The sequence below is a fragment of the Triticum aestivum genome, chromosome 2A (assembly GCF_018294505.1).
Source record: "Triticum aestivum cultivar Chinese Spring chromosome 2A, IWGSC CS RefSeq v2.1, whole genome shotgun sequence".
NCBI classification, from domain to species: Eukaryota; Viridiplantae; Streptophyta; class Magnoliopsida; order Poales; family Poaceae; genus Triticum; species Triticum aestivum.
The window spans coordinates 696,818,232-696,835,237 of NC_057797.1; the positions used below are offsets into that span (position 1 = coordinate 696,818,232).

The window sequence follows — 17,006 nt, forward strand, 5'->3', positions numbered from 1 at the left end:
GTGCGGTACCTTTCAAGCCATGCGAGGAGGAAATGGCCTTCTTTAGTGGTTGTAGTTGACGGTGTCGTCGTTCCAGGGCCATGGTGGTTTGGAGATGACATGCCCTCTCTACGATGTTGGGCTCTTTCACGTGAGCCAGCATTCTCCTCTTTCTTGGTGGTCCTTTCATGGAAGAAGGCCTCAGCGTTGCTCTGGTTGTTCATGTTTTGTTTATCTTGTTAGCTTGTAATGTTCATGTCTTGTTTATCTTGACAGCGTGTAATGTTCGAGGTTTGTCTTGTTTATCTTGTTAACTTATCGTGTTTTCTTTTTCTTTGTTTGCTCGAGGTTGCAATGGTGTGCTGTAATCCTGGCCGGTTGATGACTCCGTTAGTTCAAAGTCGAGCTTTTCTCAAGCCTTCGTTTTAAAACAATGATAATAATAGGGTCTTGTGCAATACGAGGTGCTTAATTAAGGGAAGTGCTTGAGTAGACGCTTAATTATAGGCACCCCTCTTGTATATATTTTTTGAGTTGGAGGTAGCCTTCTTATTCTGTTTTTGAGTTGGAGGCAGCCCTTGTATAGAGATAAGCATTAATGCTTAAGAAAAGATTATTTGTTTTACGTAGAGTTTTGGTGCTTTTTGCGTAGTTCCAATGATGTCTTTGCTGTTTGCTTTTGTTCATATTTTCGAGTTTTGTATCTCTTGCAATTGCATTTTTAATGGCGCAACACCAACATAACCAAAAATTCCATAATGTAAAATTACTTGCACCATATAGAAAACATGACATTCTGCATGTAGGTTGTATGCCTTTTTTCTTACACTTTCATGCAAAACTTTAATTGTTCAGTTTGATATCTTAGTCGTTGTGTAATTCTTTTCATTTTTTTTTGGTTTGGTAAGGAAGCCAAACTCTAAAGGACCACTGAAAATGGAAACAAAAATATCTTAAAATTAAGCAATGATGTGGTCTCATGAGAAGTCAGGAAAATTAGATAGTGGAGGGCTTCTATCTAGATATAGTAGATGCAACATTGTTAGGTTAAAACAACCGTTTCTTTTGACTACATTTTTGGAATTTGTAGCATTTTACTAACAGTCAAATCATATATTGTTGGATCACATGGTACATATGGTAAGATATCTCAAATAATACAAATATAGTTTAGGAAAAGATCATATATAGTTGGTGTCGGATTTCGGGTTCCGGCAAAACCCTTAAGGTTCAAACACTGGGGTGCGCACGAAGATCCCTCCCTCGCTGATCACGCCCTCTCACACTTCGCGATTTCTAGGCTAGGCACACGAACTCACAACACACGAGACACAAGATTTATACTGGTTCGGGTCACCGTTGTGGTGTAATACCCTACTCCAGTGTGGTGGTGGTGGATTGCCTTTTGGGCTGAGGATGAACAGTACAAGGGGAAGAACAACCTCCTGAGAGGAGGTGCTCTTGTGCTTGGTGAACTTGTGGTTGTGAGGATTTGGCTCCGATCCTAGATGAGGTCGATCCCCTAGCTATGGTGGTGGCTAGTCATATTTATAGAGGCCCGGGTCCTCTCCCCAAATATTGAGCGGGAAGGGAGCCAACAACGGTCAAATTGAAAGGGGACAACTAGTACAACTTATCCTGACAAAAGTAGTCTTCGCCTGCCAAAGGCTCTGGTGGTGACGCCGCCTTGGGCTCCACGGTGACCTTCGTCCTGCCGTCCTGCTGGTCTTGGTCTCGTTGCACTGATATGAAAACCTTTGCTTGACGCCTCGGTACCTTTCGTCTGCGCTTGCCTCCTTAACACCAAAGAGAAAACAAGGACGCTGTGCGCGCTGGCGCCCACCTGGCCTTGGTCGTCATGGCTCACGTCACTGGAACCTTGCAAGGTTTGTCTTGCCTTGATCTCTCCGCCCCTCGCGAGCCAGCCTGGTGAGGCCGCTCCCGAGGAAGTCTTGTGTCGTCCGCCTCGCAAGGCTTGGCCCCTCGCGAGGATCTTGAGTCCTAGCTGGTGAAGATGGCCCACACGGGCCCGCTCACAGAGTCACGCCGTGGGTGTTGGGGATCGTAGCAGAAATTTAAAATTTTCTACGCATCACCAAGATCAATCTATGGAGTAATCTAGCAACGAGGGGAAGGAGAGTGCATCTACATACCCTTGTAGATCGCTAAGCGGAAGCGTTGCAAGAACGCGGATGAAGGAGTCATACTCGCAGCGATTCAGATCGCGGTTGATTCTGATCTAGCGCCGAACGGACGGCGCCTCCGCGTTCAACACACGTACAGCCCGGGGACGTCTCCTCCTTCTTGATCCAGCAAGGGGAGAGGAGAAGTTGAGGGAGAACTCCAGCAGCACGACGGCATGGTGGCAATGGAGCTCGTGGTTCTCCAGCAGGGCTTCGCCAAGCACTATGGAGGAGGAGGAGGTGTAGGAGGAGGGAGGGCTGCGCCAGGGGAGAGGTCACGGCTGCCCTCCCACCCCTCCACTATATATAGGGGCAAGGGGAGAGGGGGAGGCGCCCTAGGGTTTCCCCTAGGGGGCGGCGGCTAGGCAGATTAGATCTCCCTAGGGAAAATCCTAGGGAGACTTGCCCCCCAAGCCAAGCAGGTGGAGGCTTGCCTCCCAAGCCAGGTGGAGGCGCCCCAACCCCCCAAGTAACATGGGAAAGGGTGTGGGGGGCGCACCACCCCTTAGTGGGCTGGTTCGCCCCTTCCCCTTTGGCCCATGAGGCCCTCCAACACTTGCCGGGGCTCCCGAAACACCTTTCGGTCATGCTGGCCATAGCCTGATACCCCCGGAACACTTCCAGACTCCAATACCCTTCGTCCAATATACCGATCTTCACCTCCGGACCATTCCGGAGCTCCTCGTCATGTCCGGGATCTCATCCGGGACTCCGAACAACCTTCGGTAACCACATACTATTTTCCATAACAACTCTAGCGTCACCAAACCTTAAGTGTGTAGACCCTACGGGTTCGGGAACCATGCAGACATGACCGAGACAACTCTCCGGCCAATAACCAACAACGGGATCAGGATACCCATGTTGGATCCCACATGTTCCACGATGATCTCATCGGATGAACCACGATGTCGAGGATTCAATCAATCCCGTATACAATTCCCTTTGTCCAGCGGTATTGTACTTGCCCGAGATTCGATCGTCGGTATCCCGATACCTTGTTCAATCTCGTTACCGGCAAGTCTCTTTACTCGTTCCGTAACACATCATCCCATGATCAACTCCTTGGTCACATTGTGCACATTATGATGATGCCCTACCGAGTGGGCCCAGAGGTACCTCTCCGTTTACACAGTGTGACAAATCCCAGTCTCGATTCGTGCCAACCCAATAGACACTTTCGGAGATACCTATAGTGTACCTTTATAGCCACCCAGTTACATTGTGACATTTGGCACACCCAAAGCACTCCTACGGTATCCGGGAGTTACACAATCTCATGGTCCAAGGAAATGATACTTGACATTAGAAAAGCTTTAGCATACGAACTACACGATCTTTGTGCTAGGCTTAGGATTGGGTCTTGTCCATCACATCATTCTCCTAATGATGTGATCCCGTTATCAACAACATCCAATGTCCATGGTCAGGAAACCGTAACCATCTATTGATCAACGAGCTAGTCAACTAGAGGCTTACTAGGGACATGGTGTTGTCTATGTATCCACACATGTATATGAGTTTCCTATCAATACAATTCTAGCATGGATAATAAACGATTATCATGAACAAGGAAATATAATAATAACCAATTTATTATTGCCTCTAGGGCATATTTCCAACAATGGGCCGCAGGCAGGCAAGTCTGGGGACCCCCGTTCCCAGAACGCCGACAGCAGCCCCCGGGCCCAAGGCGCGCTCGGGCTTGGCTTCGAGGCGAAACCAAAGGGCAAGTGCGGAGCGCCATGGGCCCCAATAGCCTGTGGCCTTGGTTAACGTGTGGCGGTTGATTGGACGCGGGCGTCTTCGCTTCCTCACGCCGCCTTGATACCCGCCTGGCTAGGCGGCCACTGCGGTCTACACGGTTTCCCTCCCGTTGTTGCCGCACACTCTCCAATTCTTCCGCTTCCTCGTAGCTCAGCCTCTTCCCCTGATTCGACCTGAGATCAATCCTCCCATCTCCATGGCACCGGACCAGTCGAAGAAAGGGAAGAGTCCCCTGTCCTCCGCCGAGCTGCGCCCGGCCGCTGAGCCTGCCATTGGTAGGTCGCTGGTGCTCAACCAGGAAGCCATGGACAAGGTGCGTCCCATGCTCGCTGTCGGTGTCAAAACCGGCGGATCTCGGGTAGGGGGTCCCGAACTGTGCGTCTAAGGTTGATGGTAACAGGAGACAGGGGACACGATGTTTACCCAGGTTCGGGCCCTCTCTACGGAGGTAATACCCTACTTCCTGCTTGATTGATATTGATGAATATGAGTATTACAAGAGTTGATCTACCACGAGATCGTAATGGCTAAACCCTAGAAGTCTAGCCTGTATGACTAAGGTATTGAGTATATCGTTTCCGGACTACACCCTCCGGTTTATATAGACATCGGGGGGATCTAGGGTTACATAGAGTCGGTTATATAAGATGGAATCTTCATAATTGTTCGCCAGGCTTGCCTTCCATGCCAAGGAGAGTCCCATTCAGACACGGGTACAGTCTTCGATCTTCATATCCCCACAGCCCGTCAGTCCGGCCCATAGATAACAGGTCGGACGCCCGAGGACCCCTTAGTCCAGGACTCCCTTAGTAGCCCCTGAACCTGACTTCAATGACAAGGTATCCGGCGCGTAGTGCTGTCTTCGGCATTGCAAGGCGGGTTCCTCCTTCCGAACTCCCGAACAGTCTCCAGACGAATTGATCGTCTCCGGACCTGTAACACAGACCGCACACAACCGCAAAGATAATATAATAACACACTAGTCCAATCTGCTGACAACTTTAGTAATGTGACGTCACGCCTGTCCGGTCATAATTTCGAACAGTTTTTCGCCCCATGTTTTGAGACGAGGTTGTCATTGGCACGTCTTGTCAAAGCAGAGATCGTGTCCCCCTATTTCGGGATTCTCATCAATACGAGCATGGGTAACCCAACTATGTCGTTTACACAGCCCTTGGGAGCAGGCGAATTTTAAGGCGAATGGGGGGGGGGGGCGTTCGATATTCACCGCCCTTATAAGGTGATAAGATTCTCCTTTCTTCTCCCACGCTTTCTTCCTGCCTCTCCGTCCTTGAGCTCCAACACCCAAGTCCTCATTCATTCTCATTCAAACAAACACCCAACCATGTCCGGATCCAGAGCCGACAGCGAGTGGATGGCCTCCTCTGTTAAGAGGAAAGATATAGAGGAGCTTTGAGAGGCCGGATACCTGGCCAAGGAGATCGTTCACCGACTTCTGGCCAAGGGACAGATCGTCCCCACCCCCGAACCTCATGAGAGAGTGGTGTTCCTCACGCATTTTGTCCGCAGGCTGGGATTCCCTCTCCACCCGTTTGTCCGCGGATTAATGTTTTATTATGGGCTAGACTTCCATGATCTAGCCCCCAACTTTATCCTCAACATATCGGCATTTATAGTCGTGTGCGAGGCCTTTCTCCACATCCCACCTCATTTCGGCCTATGGCTGAAGACCTTCAATGTGAATTTGAAGGTGGTGAGCGGTCAATAGGTAGAGTGCGGAGGAGCTATGTTGGGCAGGATGCCCAACGTCACCTGGCTCGAAGGTTCTTTCGTGGAAATGGTGAAGGGGTGGCAATCAGGGTGGTTCTACATCACTGAGCCGCACGACACCAACTAGACAGCAGCCCCCAAATTCCGATCCGGAGTTCCGATGCGGCTCACCTCCTGGCAAGAGAAGGGCCTAACCTGGGGCTCCTCGGGCGCTAACAGGGCTCCAGACGTGTGTCCAGAACATGATATCCAACAAGATCAAGCTTGTCAATGTGATCCAGGTTATGCTCATCCGCCAGATCCTCCCGTGCCAACGCCAGACTTGCTATTTGTGGGAATTCGATCCGGCCAAGCACCAGACACTGCTAGAGCTCTTCGGCACAACACACGAGGATATCTGGAAAGTGCTCTTCAAGGCCGGCGAGACGCCACCGCCTACAACTGAGGATCGTGGGCTTAGCTCAAAGCGCCAAACCAATTCGGTAAGTTCTTTCACGCTCTCAAGGCATAATCTTTACTAGCGTATTGTGAGAAAGAAGTCTAAGCTCTCTTATCATTTTTTCCTTTGGCCTGGACCGGCATAGCGAGGCGGATTAACTGTCTAGCCCCGCTACCCGAAGACAAAGAGACCCCACTCCTGACGAAGATGTTGTTCATGGCGCCTTATAATGTGCCAAAGAAGAAGACCGAGAAGGCGGCCAAGGGGACCAGGAGTGGCCTTCGTCGGAAGGATACTTCGGACCTGTCGTCCGAAGACGAGACCGACCCTTCGGTCGCCGAAGGCGACGATGAGGAGGAGGAAGAAGACAACTCCTCCCTGAGGGGGAAGGAAGAAAAGGGTGGCCTCCACGAACCTAGAGGCGAAGGCACCCAAGAGGGGGAAGGGCTCCCTCGCGGATAACTCCGCGTGGGATGTCGATAGCAGTCCGGAACGAATGCCCCGGACCAAGCCTCGGGCCGCTTCGTAAGTACCAAAGACCTTATGCTCGTCCAAATGTATGGCCCTTCCCCTTTGCGATATTAATATGTTTAATTTATGCTATTGCAGTCCAGCCTGCGACAGTTCTCCGCAATCCTCGACAGAGGGCTCGCTAGACTCAAAGGAGATGGCTAGCATGTCGCCGCCACCTGCTCACTCGACCTCGCCCAAAGGCGATGATGAGGTGGTGTCCCAAAGGGCCTTTGCCGACCAAGGGGAGGCTCCGGAGATCGTCAGGGCGGCGTCCAAGGATGACTCCGCGAACGGCCTTCCCCGAAAGGAGGGGGTGTGCCTGTTCTGCTAGTGACCTCTATCCAACTAGAGGCGCTTCCATTGTAGATGAACACCGTGTCCTCATGGGTACGGTGATCAAAAAGGTTCAGTCTGCCAAAAGCGGGTTGACCAAAGCCTGCACTAGCCTTTTAACAGGCTTTGAGGTAATAATAATTGTAGAAAGAATATCACAGCATAGACAGTAGCCCCTGATGCTCTGTTCGGTGTTCGGAAAGAAAAGCCGAACAGAGGATCAAAACAATTTTTGCAGGAGTCTAACATATGATGTCTATGTAAATAAGAAGGCGTCGCTGCTGGCTGCTGCCGCTCATACTGCGAAGGTCTCCGAACTGAAAGCGGAGCCTGGAGCGGACCGAGGAAGCGCTCAGCCTTGTGAAGAAGTAGCTAGAGGACAGCCAAGGTATGCAATAACATGTGCGTGTATGTTAGGAAGGATGAATACTGCATGCTGACTAAAGTGTCATGGACTATGCTAGGGGCCACGACCAAGGTGGCGACCCTCAAGAAGGCATTAGCCGAGACCGAGGACAAAGCGGCCAAGGAACACGCTGTACACGAAAAGCATGAGGCCTGGGTCAGCGAAGTTCAGCAAGATCTTTAGGATGCCGTCAAGAAGTATGAGTCCCTGGAGCGTGATTCTAAGACGCAGGCGTCGAACTTGCGGAGGCCCACCAGAGCGCACAAGAGGCTCGAGCCGAGGCCCAGAGCGCCCTTCAGGAACTCCAGGCGGCTAAAAAGATTGCGGCAGGTAAGGCTTTCATTATGCAAAGCAAGTATGTGAAGGAAACACTCCTTTTACTTACCCGAGTTTGGTGCTCTACAAGGGGTTTTACGGATTTGCCGCGCAGCGTATCCGATGCTGCTGAATTCTATCGAGCCGAGGAAGGGAGTTCGACGGAGAAACTGTTCTGGTCTCAATATCTTGGACCAGAACATCTGGTATCCTTCAGCGACCAGCTGAAACAGAACGGACAACGGACGAAACTGGGGGAACCCGGACGAATGCAAGTTTCGAAAACATGCAGATGCAATGTGTATGATGACATGGCAAGATGCAACACGCAAGCGAATGACATGGCAACGACGGTGAATAACTGCAAGACACCTGGCACATCGGTCTCGGGGCGTCACATATTTATATAGGCCCGGGTCCTCTCCCCAAATATTGAGCGGGAAGGGAGCCAACAACTGTCAATTTGAAAGGGGACAACTAGTACAGCTTATCCTGACAAAAGTAGTATTCGCCTGCCAAAGGCTCTGGTGGTGACGCCGCCTTGGGCTCCACGGTGACCTCCGTCCTGCCGTCCTGCTGGTCGTGGTCTCGTTGCACCGATATGGAAATCTTTGCTTGACGCCTCGGTACTCTTCGTCTGCGCTTGCCTCCTTAACACCAAAGAGAAAACAAGGACGCTGTGCGCACTGGCGAGGCCACTCCTGAGGAAGTCTTGTCTCATCCGCCTCGCGAGGCTTGGCCCCTCACGAGGGTCTTGAGTCCTTGCTGACGAAGATGGGCCGCATGGGCCCGCTCGCAGAGCCACGCTGTGGGCCGCAGGCAGGCAAGTCTGGGGACCCCCGTTCCCAGAACGCCGACAGTTGCCCCTCGTGAGATTTGTCTTGCCTTGATCTCTCCGCCCCTCGCGAGCCAGCCTGGTGAGGCCACTCCTGAGGAAGTCTTGTGTCGTCCGCCTCGCGAGGCTTGGCCCTCACGAGGGTCTTGAGTCCTTGCTGGCGAAGATGGGCCGCATGGGCCCGCTCGCAGAGCCACGCCGTGGGCCGCAGGCAGTCAAGTCTGGGGACCCCCGTTCCCAGAACGCCGACAATAGACCCCCGTCACTGGAACCTCGTGAGATTTGTCTTGCCTTGATCTCTCCGCCCCTCGCGAGCCAGCCTGGTGAGGCCGCTCCTGAAGAAGTCTTGTGTCGTCCGCCTCGCGAGGCTTGGCCCCTCACGAGGGTCTTGATTCCTTGCTGGCAAAGATGGGCCGCACGAGCCCGCTCGCAGAGCCACGCCGTGGGCCGCCGGCAGGAAAGTCTGGGGACCCCCGTTCCCAGAACGCCGACAGTAGCCCCCGGGCCCAAGGCGCGCTCGGGCTTGGCTTCGAGTCGAAGCCAAAGTTGGGGTCAACACTAAGTCTGTGGGGCGATAATGTAAAATCTGGATTTATTTTTGTTTCAGTGTACTCGCTTTGTGGGGCATTATCGGTGTCGTTCTTCGGACTCCTTGTCCTAGATCTCTATGGAAAAGTTTGGCTTGGCTTTATCATTTTTTACCTGGGAGGGAACTATTCTACATAATAGGAATTGATGTGGTTTGTTTGGGTACATGGATAGTGTATGATAAGTTTATCTTTGAAGCGCATGTGGTCCACTGGCCTGTTGAAATAATGTTCAATGTATGTTCATTCTTGATATATTGGGCATGTCTACTTATGACAACTAGATGATACCCCGCGCGTTGCGGCTGAAATCGGTTGCATAATATCTCGATGATATTTGATTGTGTGAAATATAAATATCTTAATTAATACCAGGTGAACTAAAATTTAAAATACATATATTTATTGTATTTGATTATTTACAGTTTTAAAATAGTTACTGAACATAAAGTATAATAATAGAATGATAAATATTTTCTCATGCATGGTTGCACATGATGGTGAGTCTTTTTTCCATGCATGCTTGCATGTTGAGGGGACCTTATCCCAAACATAATTGTGTGGTGATATGACATGCTTACAATGTTGAGATAAATAAGTTTATGATGATTATTCTCTTAGGTATATCAGGCTATAGTATGGGTTGCAAAAGTGATGAAGATGGCTTTGACTCTTGCCATGCAAACTCAACGATGATGTTGGAGCGGCAGGTCATGGATGCCGCATCATTTTGGTGTAGTTGCCTAGTTTGATCTTGTATTTGTGGATGAGTTGCTTTGTTTTTCCCTAACAGGTTATGACTATAAGTTATGTATTATGTTTCAGCGGTAGTAGGTTTTCTCCCCACAGTAAGTGTTCCGATAAGTTCAAAAAAAAGTGTTTCAACGACGAGCATTTGTATGTGTTTCCTAGTAGTATCCCAACTCACTTCTCTCTCTTATCCATCGTCCATTTGTTGTTTGTGTAAGATTGGATATTTCATCATGCAAGTATTAGAAACTAATACGTTCATTTTGCATCAAATTATCTACTGTTATTTATGCAATTTCAATGTTATGTTCCACAATATGATGCAATTCTAATGCCTTAAATTGCAAGATATATCAAAGGAGGAAGATTACCAGCAGCGGAAAATCTGACCCGAAAAAGTGACAACAGACATAGCAATTCTCCGGAACTCAAACTGACGCGGATTTTTTGGATAATTATTTTAGAATATATTAAAACATTGGAGCAAAAAATATGCCTGAGGGGCCCCACCAGCCAGCAACATCGGCAGGTGGCGCGGCCACCCCCACTTGGCCATGTGGGGCACCGGTGGCTCCCCTCCCGACGTCCTTCTCCTATATGAAACCATTTACCGTAAAAGGAAAATAGAGAGAAGTCCATATAACAACCTCGAACTACCTTCAAAGTCTAAAACACAAATCTGAACTATGAGACCGTCTGATTTACAACTCTCAACTTTCAAAACCGAACAAATAACAACCTTGGGCTAGTTTTTGACATGTTGTAGGGGAAAAGAGCGTGGCAGCGGAGGAGAAGGTTGGAGGGGAAAAGGAGAATGGAGGAGGGCAGCGCAGGTACCGGGGCTCGCCAGCAAACGGCGGGATCCAACGGGCGTGGCGTGATGCTCGCGTGCTCGCGTCTTCCGCGAGGTTGGGTGACGCCTCGGGCTGCTGTTCGTTATTTTTTTTTGCTTTGTTATTCATCTGACTAGGATGTTGATTTGTCAAAACCAGTCAAAAAACAGGTCAGGGGTGTTATTTGTCCAGGCTTGAAAGTTGAGGTTGTAAATTAGACGGTTTCGTAGTTCAGAGTTGTGTTTTAGACTTTAACGGTAGTTCGAGGTTGTAATATAGACTTCTCTAAAAAAATATAGAGAAGACTTTCAGGACCAGCCGCTGCCGTTTCGAGGCGAATACAGAGGTGGAGAACTTTTGCTCTCTGGCGGAGCGACTCTGCCGGGGAAACTTCCCTTCGAAAGTGGGAAAATCGAAGCCATCGTCATCACCAATGTTCCTCTCATCATAAGAGGCCTCGGCTTCATCAACATCTTCACTAACACTATCTCATCTATAAACTTTAGTTTCTCTCTTGTGTTCTCAAACGTCAGACTGGTACATGGGGTGCTTGTAGCGTTGATTACATCTATAGTTGATGCTAATATATTTACTTGGTGGAAGATCATTATATTTAGATTTTTGATCGCATATTTATATCCATTGAACATTTGGCAAATCCGGCCAGGAAAGGAAAAAATGGACATACAACAAATTCTACTGTTTCGAAACTGGTAAACATATAGCAGTTTGGTTCTTCATAGGAAAAGAACAAGAAAAAGAGAATAAAAAAACAAGAAACCCCCTACGAAATCAAACGGTGAAACACAGCTGATGCGAATGGAATCCCCAAGGATGCAGTCCCATCATGGAGAGCGATGCGTTGGCCGCTGGCGGGCACACACAACCAGAGTCTCCACGCTGAGAGATGCATTTCATTGATATGTAAAAAAACGTCTTATATTTTAAGTCGGAGGAGGTACTCCCTCCGTTCGGAATTACTTGTCTTAGATATGGATGTATCTAGAACTAAAATACATCTAGATACATCCATTTCTGCGACAAGTAATTTTGAACGAAGAGAGTACATCCCAAAGTACAGATGACGATTGAATTAGTTGAGCTATGCCAAGATCAAGACCAAATCACTTTAAAAACAAGATTACTATCAAAACAATTATCTTTTGTTGTTGCGGAATACGATCGTCAAAACGACTAATCGCCGTGTGGTCTCTTTCGGCCGGTCATGACCGGCGTGTGATCCGGCGCGTACGCACACGATACGTGCATGACTACTCGCATACGCACACGATACGGGCATGGCTAGCACCCGCAAAAAAAATGATATTGTTAGACATTTTTTCTTTTTGAGAAAACGGCGTGCAGTTTGTTGGCCTGTGCCGATCGCAATTAGCAGCACACAGGGTTGCCGTCAGCACGGCTGCTCCCTGGCTAATCGCCCCTGGTATTCCTTGCTTGCCCCCTCGGCCGGGTGCCGCTATAAATACCCGGCAGAGCGGTGCGGAACTGAGGAGTCCATCCACACACACACACACACACAGAGCCGAAACCCACTCTTCGCTCAACCGTCTCGGAGCAGAGGCTCTCCCTTCACCTTCGTCTTCCTCCCTCTCGGCAGTTCGACCTTTGCATGGCAGCAGTGGCTAGCTCCAAGGGGCGGGTGATCGCTGGGAGCCTCGTGGCGCGCGTCCTCGCCGGCAAGGCCAACGCCTCCCCGAGGTATGCTCACATGCCTCCTGTGAGCCGCCCGTGAAAAACAGACTAGTACATGTTCCAAGTAAATCAGTTCTACTACTGCTACTCTAGCTGCAAGATCTTGTTCTTGTTCTCATGGAGATTCGTAGTAGTTACTAGTTCTTGTAGCGTGCTCTCGCCTGCCGCTGGTACTGCTTCTCACATAATTTTCCCCCACGCAAGTGTTATCTCGCTCTCTGAATGATTAGCCCCTGTTCTGTGAATCGGCGTTGGGGGGTATGCACCATGCTAAAACTTGCAAGGCATTTTCCAACCCAAAGATAGAAAGATTGTGTGTCTTCTTCAGTTTCTTCTTTATAACGTCCTCGCCGCTCTGGAAATAATCATAAACCTCTTTATAAAGCAGGGCAGAAATGCCTTTTTCTCTCTCTAAAAACTAAAAAAAGTTTCAGTCTCACAAACTTGTTTAGTCCCTTGGAAACAGGATTCATCTCCTGCCCATACGCGTCAACGATCTGTGGCAGCACAGCCACAGGATGCCTAGATGAATCTGCCGCCCACGGGAGAGCTCCACCACACAAGGACACGGAGAAGGATGGATAGATCCATGGAGATATTTCCCCCTTGCCGGAGATGGATGGGAAAAAGGCCAAAACATCACCGGAGCCTCGGCGAGGAAGGGACGGTGGAAGGATATTTATTGCTCCTTGTACTCCAGTAGTACTACTAGTACTTGTTCACAGTGCGCGCAGCCAATGGGGCGCGTCGCTCTCCTCGGTGGTTTCTATCGGGGAGATTTTTTCACGGTGGCGAACGAATGGGAGGACGGGTTGGTGCGCGGTGGCTGTCCACCCGCCATCTGCCCTCCCTCCCTTGGTTTTTACTCCACGGGACGGGTGAGGTGGGGTGGGGCAGGGCAGGCGCGAGGAGAGCTTTATTTTTTCCTTTTGCAAGGGAGGAGAGAGGTTGGTGGTGGCGCCCACGGAGGCGCCATCAGATCCAGGGGCAGATGTCCGCTCCCTTTCGTTGCGGGTCGCCTTCTTCTGGGTTCCGGATCTGAACCGTCCGGCCTGGTCCTGGGGTGTACGGGGTGCTGGGTGCACGTACACGCTAGGGTGAGTAGGATGATGCCTCCGGTCTTATCCACAGGACGAGACCCACCCACCGACGACGCCTCCTGCGTTGGCCGTCGTGCCGCTCCACCTTCTCCCACCACCTCGCCATCACTTCTTTGCTGACCCCAGCCCCGAACGGCATGCTTCCTGCCTTCATGCGCCATGGCCACGCTCTAGAGCGCGTGTCAAACCGAAACAAAAACTGACGGGCGTCATCAGCCTATTGCTAGTCAATGCAATGGCTTCATCAGCCGATGCAGTGACGGTGTGATGTGTACGTGTATTGTTTCATTTCACCATTGTTCGTTCTTCGCATCATGATTAGATGTCGAGCCCTAAGGTCCTGTTCATATGTTACTGTCAAGTCAACGTGGTACCATAATACACGCTCAGAAAAACAGGCACGCAAACGTGGTACCGTTGTCATACAAGCAGCCCAACGACCTCGCTAACCAACGGTCCGGTTTTGGTGTTTGATTTCAGGAGGGCGGTGCACGCGTCGGCCTACGACAAGAACGTGGACGAGCAGGTGCGCCCGGCCTTCGTGCCGGACGATGTGATCGGCGGCGCCGGGAGCCCAGACAAGTACTGGGGCCCTCACCCAACCACCGGCGTCTTCGGCCCCGCCGCGGTCGACCCCAAGCTGGCCGCCAGCCTCGCGCCGGCCAGCGCCGCCAAGGGCGGCCCCTCCGTGCTGGACCAGAAGGTGTGGTTCCGCCCGCTCGAGGACGTCGAGAAGCCCCCCGTCGCCTGATCGCCGGCGACGACCAGTCGACCATAGCCCAGCTCGACATCTCTATCACTCCGCTTAGCTGGGCTCGACGACCTACCTAATTATAGTCTACAGTGGTCTGCTCGTGCTATAGTAAGTACAGACAATGGCAGGCACCGGAACCGGTAGTAGTAATGCGGTGTTGCTGCCCGGAATAAGAGCGAGCAGAAGATGTGTGATGGTGATGATGACAGTAATGTTGTTGGCTGTGATGTACCCCCGTCTTGAACCAGTACTATTGCAAGTGTTTGGTACCCGCTGCGTCTCTTGATGTTGCAAATTCTGCTCTTTTGGGGCCGTTCTCTGTCAGGCATTCAGCATGACAGTGACTTGAACGCCACCTTGTGGCCGAATTGCATCTGAATCAAGGAAAAAAAGTAGCGCGCTATACAAAATAGGTTCACCTATGAAAATATGCTATTAACGAGACATTGCACACTGATTAATTTAGCGAGACAATTCTCTATACGTTGTGCTATTAGCAGCGCTATAGCTCGTTATTTTTTCTGGTGATCTGAACCGTGTTTGATCAACGTCTTTCACGCTGTGAATTGTCGTGCGGTCGAGACACGTCTGCTCGGCAGCCATTCCGAATAAAGATGGTGTTAATGGTTCAGCTGTGTGGGGCGCCTCGACGCCGACAGCCATGTGATTCATGTTCTTTCTCCGTGGGTATCCAGTGTTGAGATTCATTTTAGAAGGGCGTATGTTTTGCAGACACAAAAAAAGAGTTAGAAAGTAGTGGAAGAAGAGCCACATGAGTCAGTGAACCTTCTTTGCAGACACTAAAAAGGATTTTATTTGCCAAAATGCGATGAGCACATGCCTTTGCTGATCAATTGTAAACGCTGACATGAATACACAATTGATTCAGTACTCCTGTTTGACACAGCCACAGACAACAACTAAAAAAGCAGTCATACATCAGCTATAAGCAACAGGTGATGATATCTGAATACATTGGGCAAATCAGCTACGAGTACTCTAGCACTCTAGAATGTGTCTTTTGTGAGCCTGATGTTGCAAATTGAAGATATTGGCAATGTTTTCTTTTTGTAGGGGGGAGGGGTTTATGAGACCAGTCTGTGTCAGACTGGCATTCTGTATTGAAAGGGACCTGAATTACATTTTGGCCCGTGTCTGATGAACGCGTCTCTGGTCTGAATCTTTAGTGGTCGAGACTAAGCCATCGCCAACTTTTCCCAATAATTACGGCGTTTCTACAACCATGTGGTATCCACTGCAACTGCAGAGATACAGTTTAGAATGTTCTAAATAACTAGGTCGGTGTTCCAAGCTTAGGTTCGGGAGGACACACAAGACTTGTTATGGCACCATCTCAGCACTCAGAAATCACAGCTAACACAACAGGCCATGGCACGAGAACCTTCGTGCAAATCAGCTGCGAGCATGTAACTGATAAAAGTTCAGAACAAGAACCAGCCAAAAAAAGAAAAAAAAAAGAGTCTCCCTCAGGCATTCTGTATTGGTGTGGACCTGAATATAACGTGTCTGAACTTTATTTGGACGGTGTTTGATCGACGTGTTTGCTCATGCCATGAACTGTTTCTGTGGTTCAGACCCGTCTGCCGGGCAGCATTCCTGAATAAAGATGGCGTCCATGACCCAGCCGTGTGGCGCGCCTTCGACGGGGAGGGTCATGTGGATTCACACCTGCGTTGGTTGTGGTTCTTCCTAGACGACGTTCATGCTCTGTCAGGCATTCAGTGTTGATAGACAGGGACATGAACACAACGTGACTGAATTTTATCTGGGTGATGTTTGATCAACGTGTCTCTCATGATCTGAATTGTTTCCGTGGCCCGGACACATCTGCCGGTCAGAATTTCTGAATTAAGATGGTGTCCGTTCATGATTCAGCAGTGTGGGGGCGCCTCGACGTCGACGTTGGACAGTCATGTGGAATCCGGTGTTGAGATTCGATTCAGATGGGTGTCCAGTTTACTTTTGGGAATTTTGCGTGCAGACTTTTTGCCGAAAAAGAAAGATTCTGAATCCTTCCGTGATATCTCTTCTGAAGGTGGTAGTAGAAGAGCAGCAGTGAACCTGCCATTGCAGATACCAGAAAATACTTTATTTGCCAAGGCAATGTGGAGATGTCATGCTAATCAATTATAAAAACTGGCAATAATATGTAATTGATGGTTTGACACAGCGGCGGAGCACTAACAGAGCACCCATATAAATCAGCTAAATGAAAGCGAACATATTGTCGAGCAGATCAGATAAAACACTTCTAATAGAAACTGAGCTTATTCCTGTAAACTGGAGATTTTCCATTTCAAAATTTTCCGATGATCTTGGTTTTGGTTTGCCAGGGACTTGAATACCTTGTCTCTAAACTGCGTTTGGCCGGTGTTTGACCAACGTGTCGCATGCTCTAAAATGTTGGATTGGACTGCGGGACATCGACATCGATGGCCATGCAGTTTCACAATTCTTTGGAGTGGCTCACGAATTTATGAGTTCAGTTTAGCTTGAGGAGGAGGCAGAAGCTTCTGAATCCAGCACCAGTGGTCTGTTCTGAATTAGTGGAGGAAGAACAGCTTTTCTTACAGAGCCATTGCTGATCCAAAACAAGTACTGAGTGATATGAAAGTGTGTCACTGGCACGAGGTCATAACACTAACAGATCACTTAGAAAGTCATAGTGCAAAATCAGCTACAAACACTGCTATTGGCACAAAGGTTTTATTTGCCACTAAAAAAAGTACTGTGCTAATCAGTTATGA

The 17,006-nt window shown here is 49.5% G+C and overlaps 1 protein-coding gene across 1 annotated transcript; it reads left to right on the forward strand.

Moving 5' to 3' along the window:
- Positions 1-12,160: 12,160 nt before the first annotated feature.
- Positions 12,161-14,507, forward strand: LOC123190328 (late embryogenesis abundant protein At5g17165). Its single transcript, XM_044602948.1, has 2 exons — positions 12,161-12,390; positions 13,965-14,507. Exons 1-2 carry the CDS (start codon positions 12,302-12,304, stop codon positions 14,233-14,235), a joined length of 360 nt encoding a protein of 119 aa, XP_044458883.1. The 5' UTR covers positions 12,161-12,301; the 3' UTR covers positions 14,236-14,507.
- Positions 14,508-17,006: the final 2,499 nt, after the last annotated feature.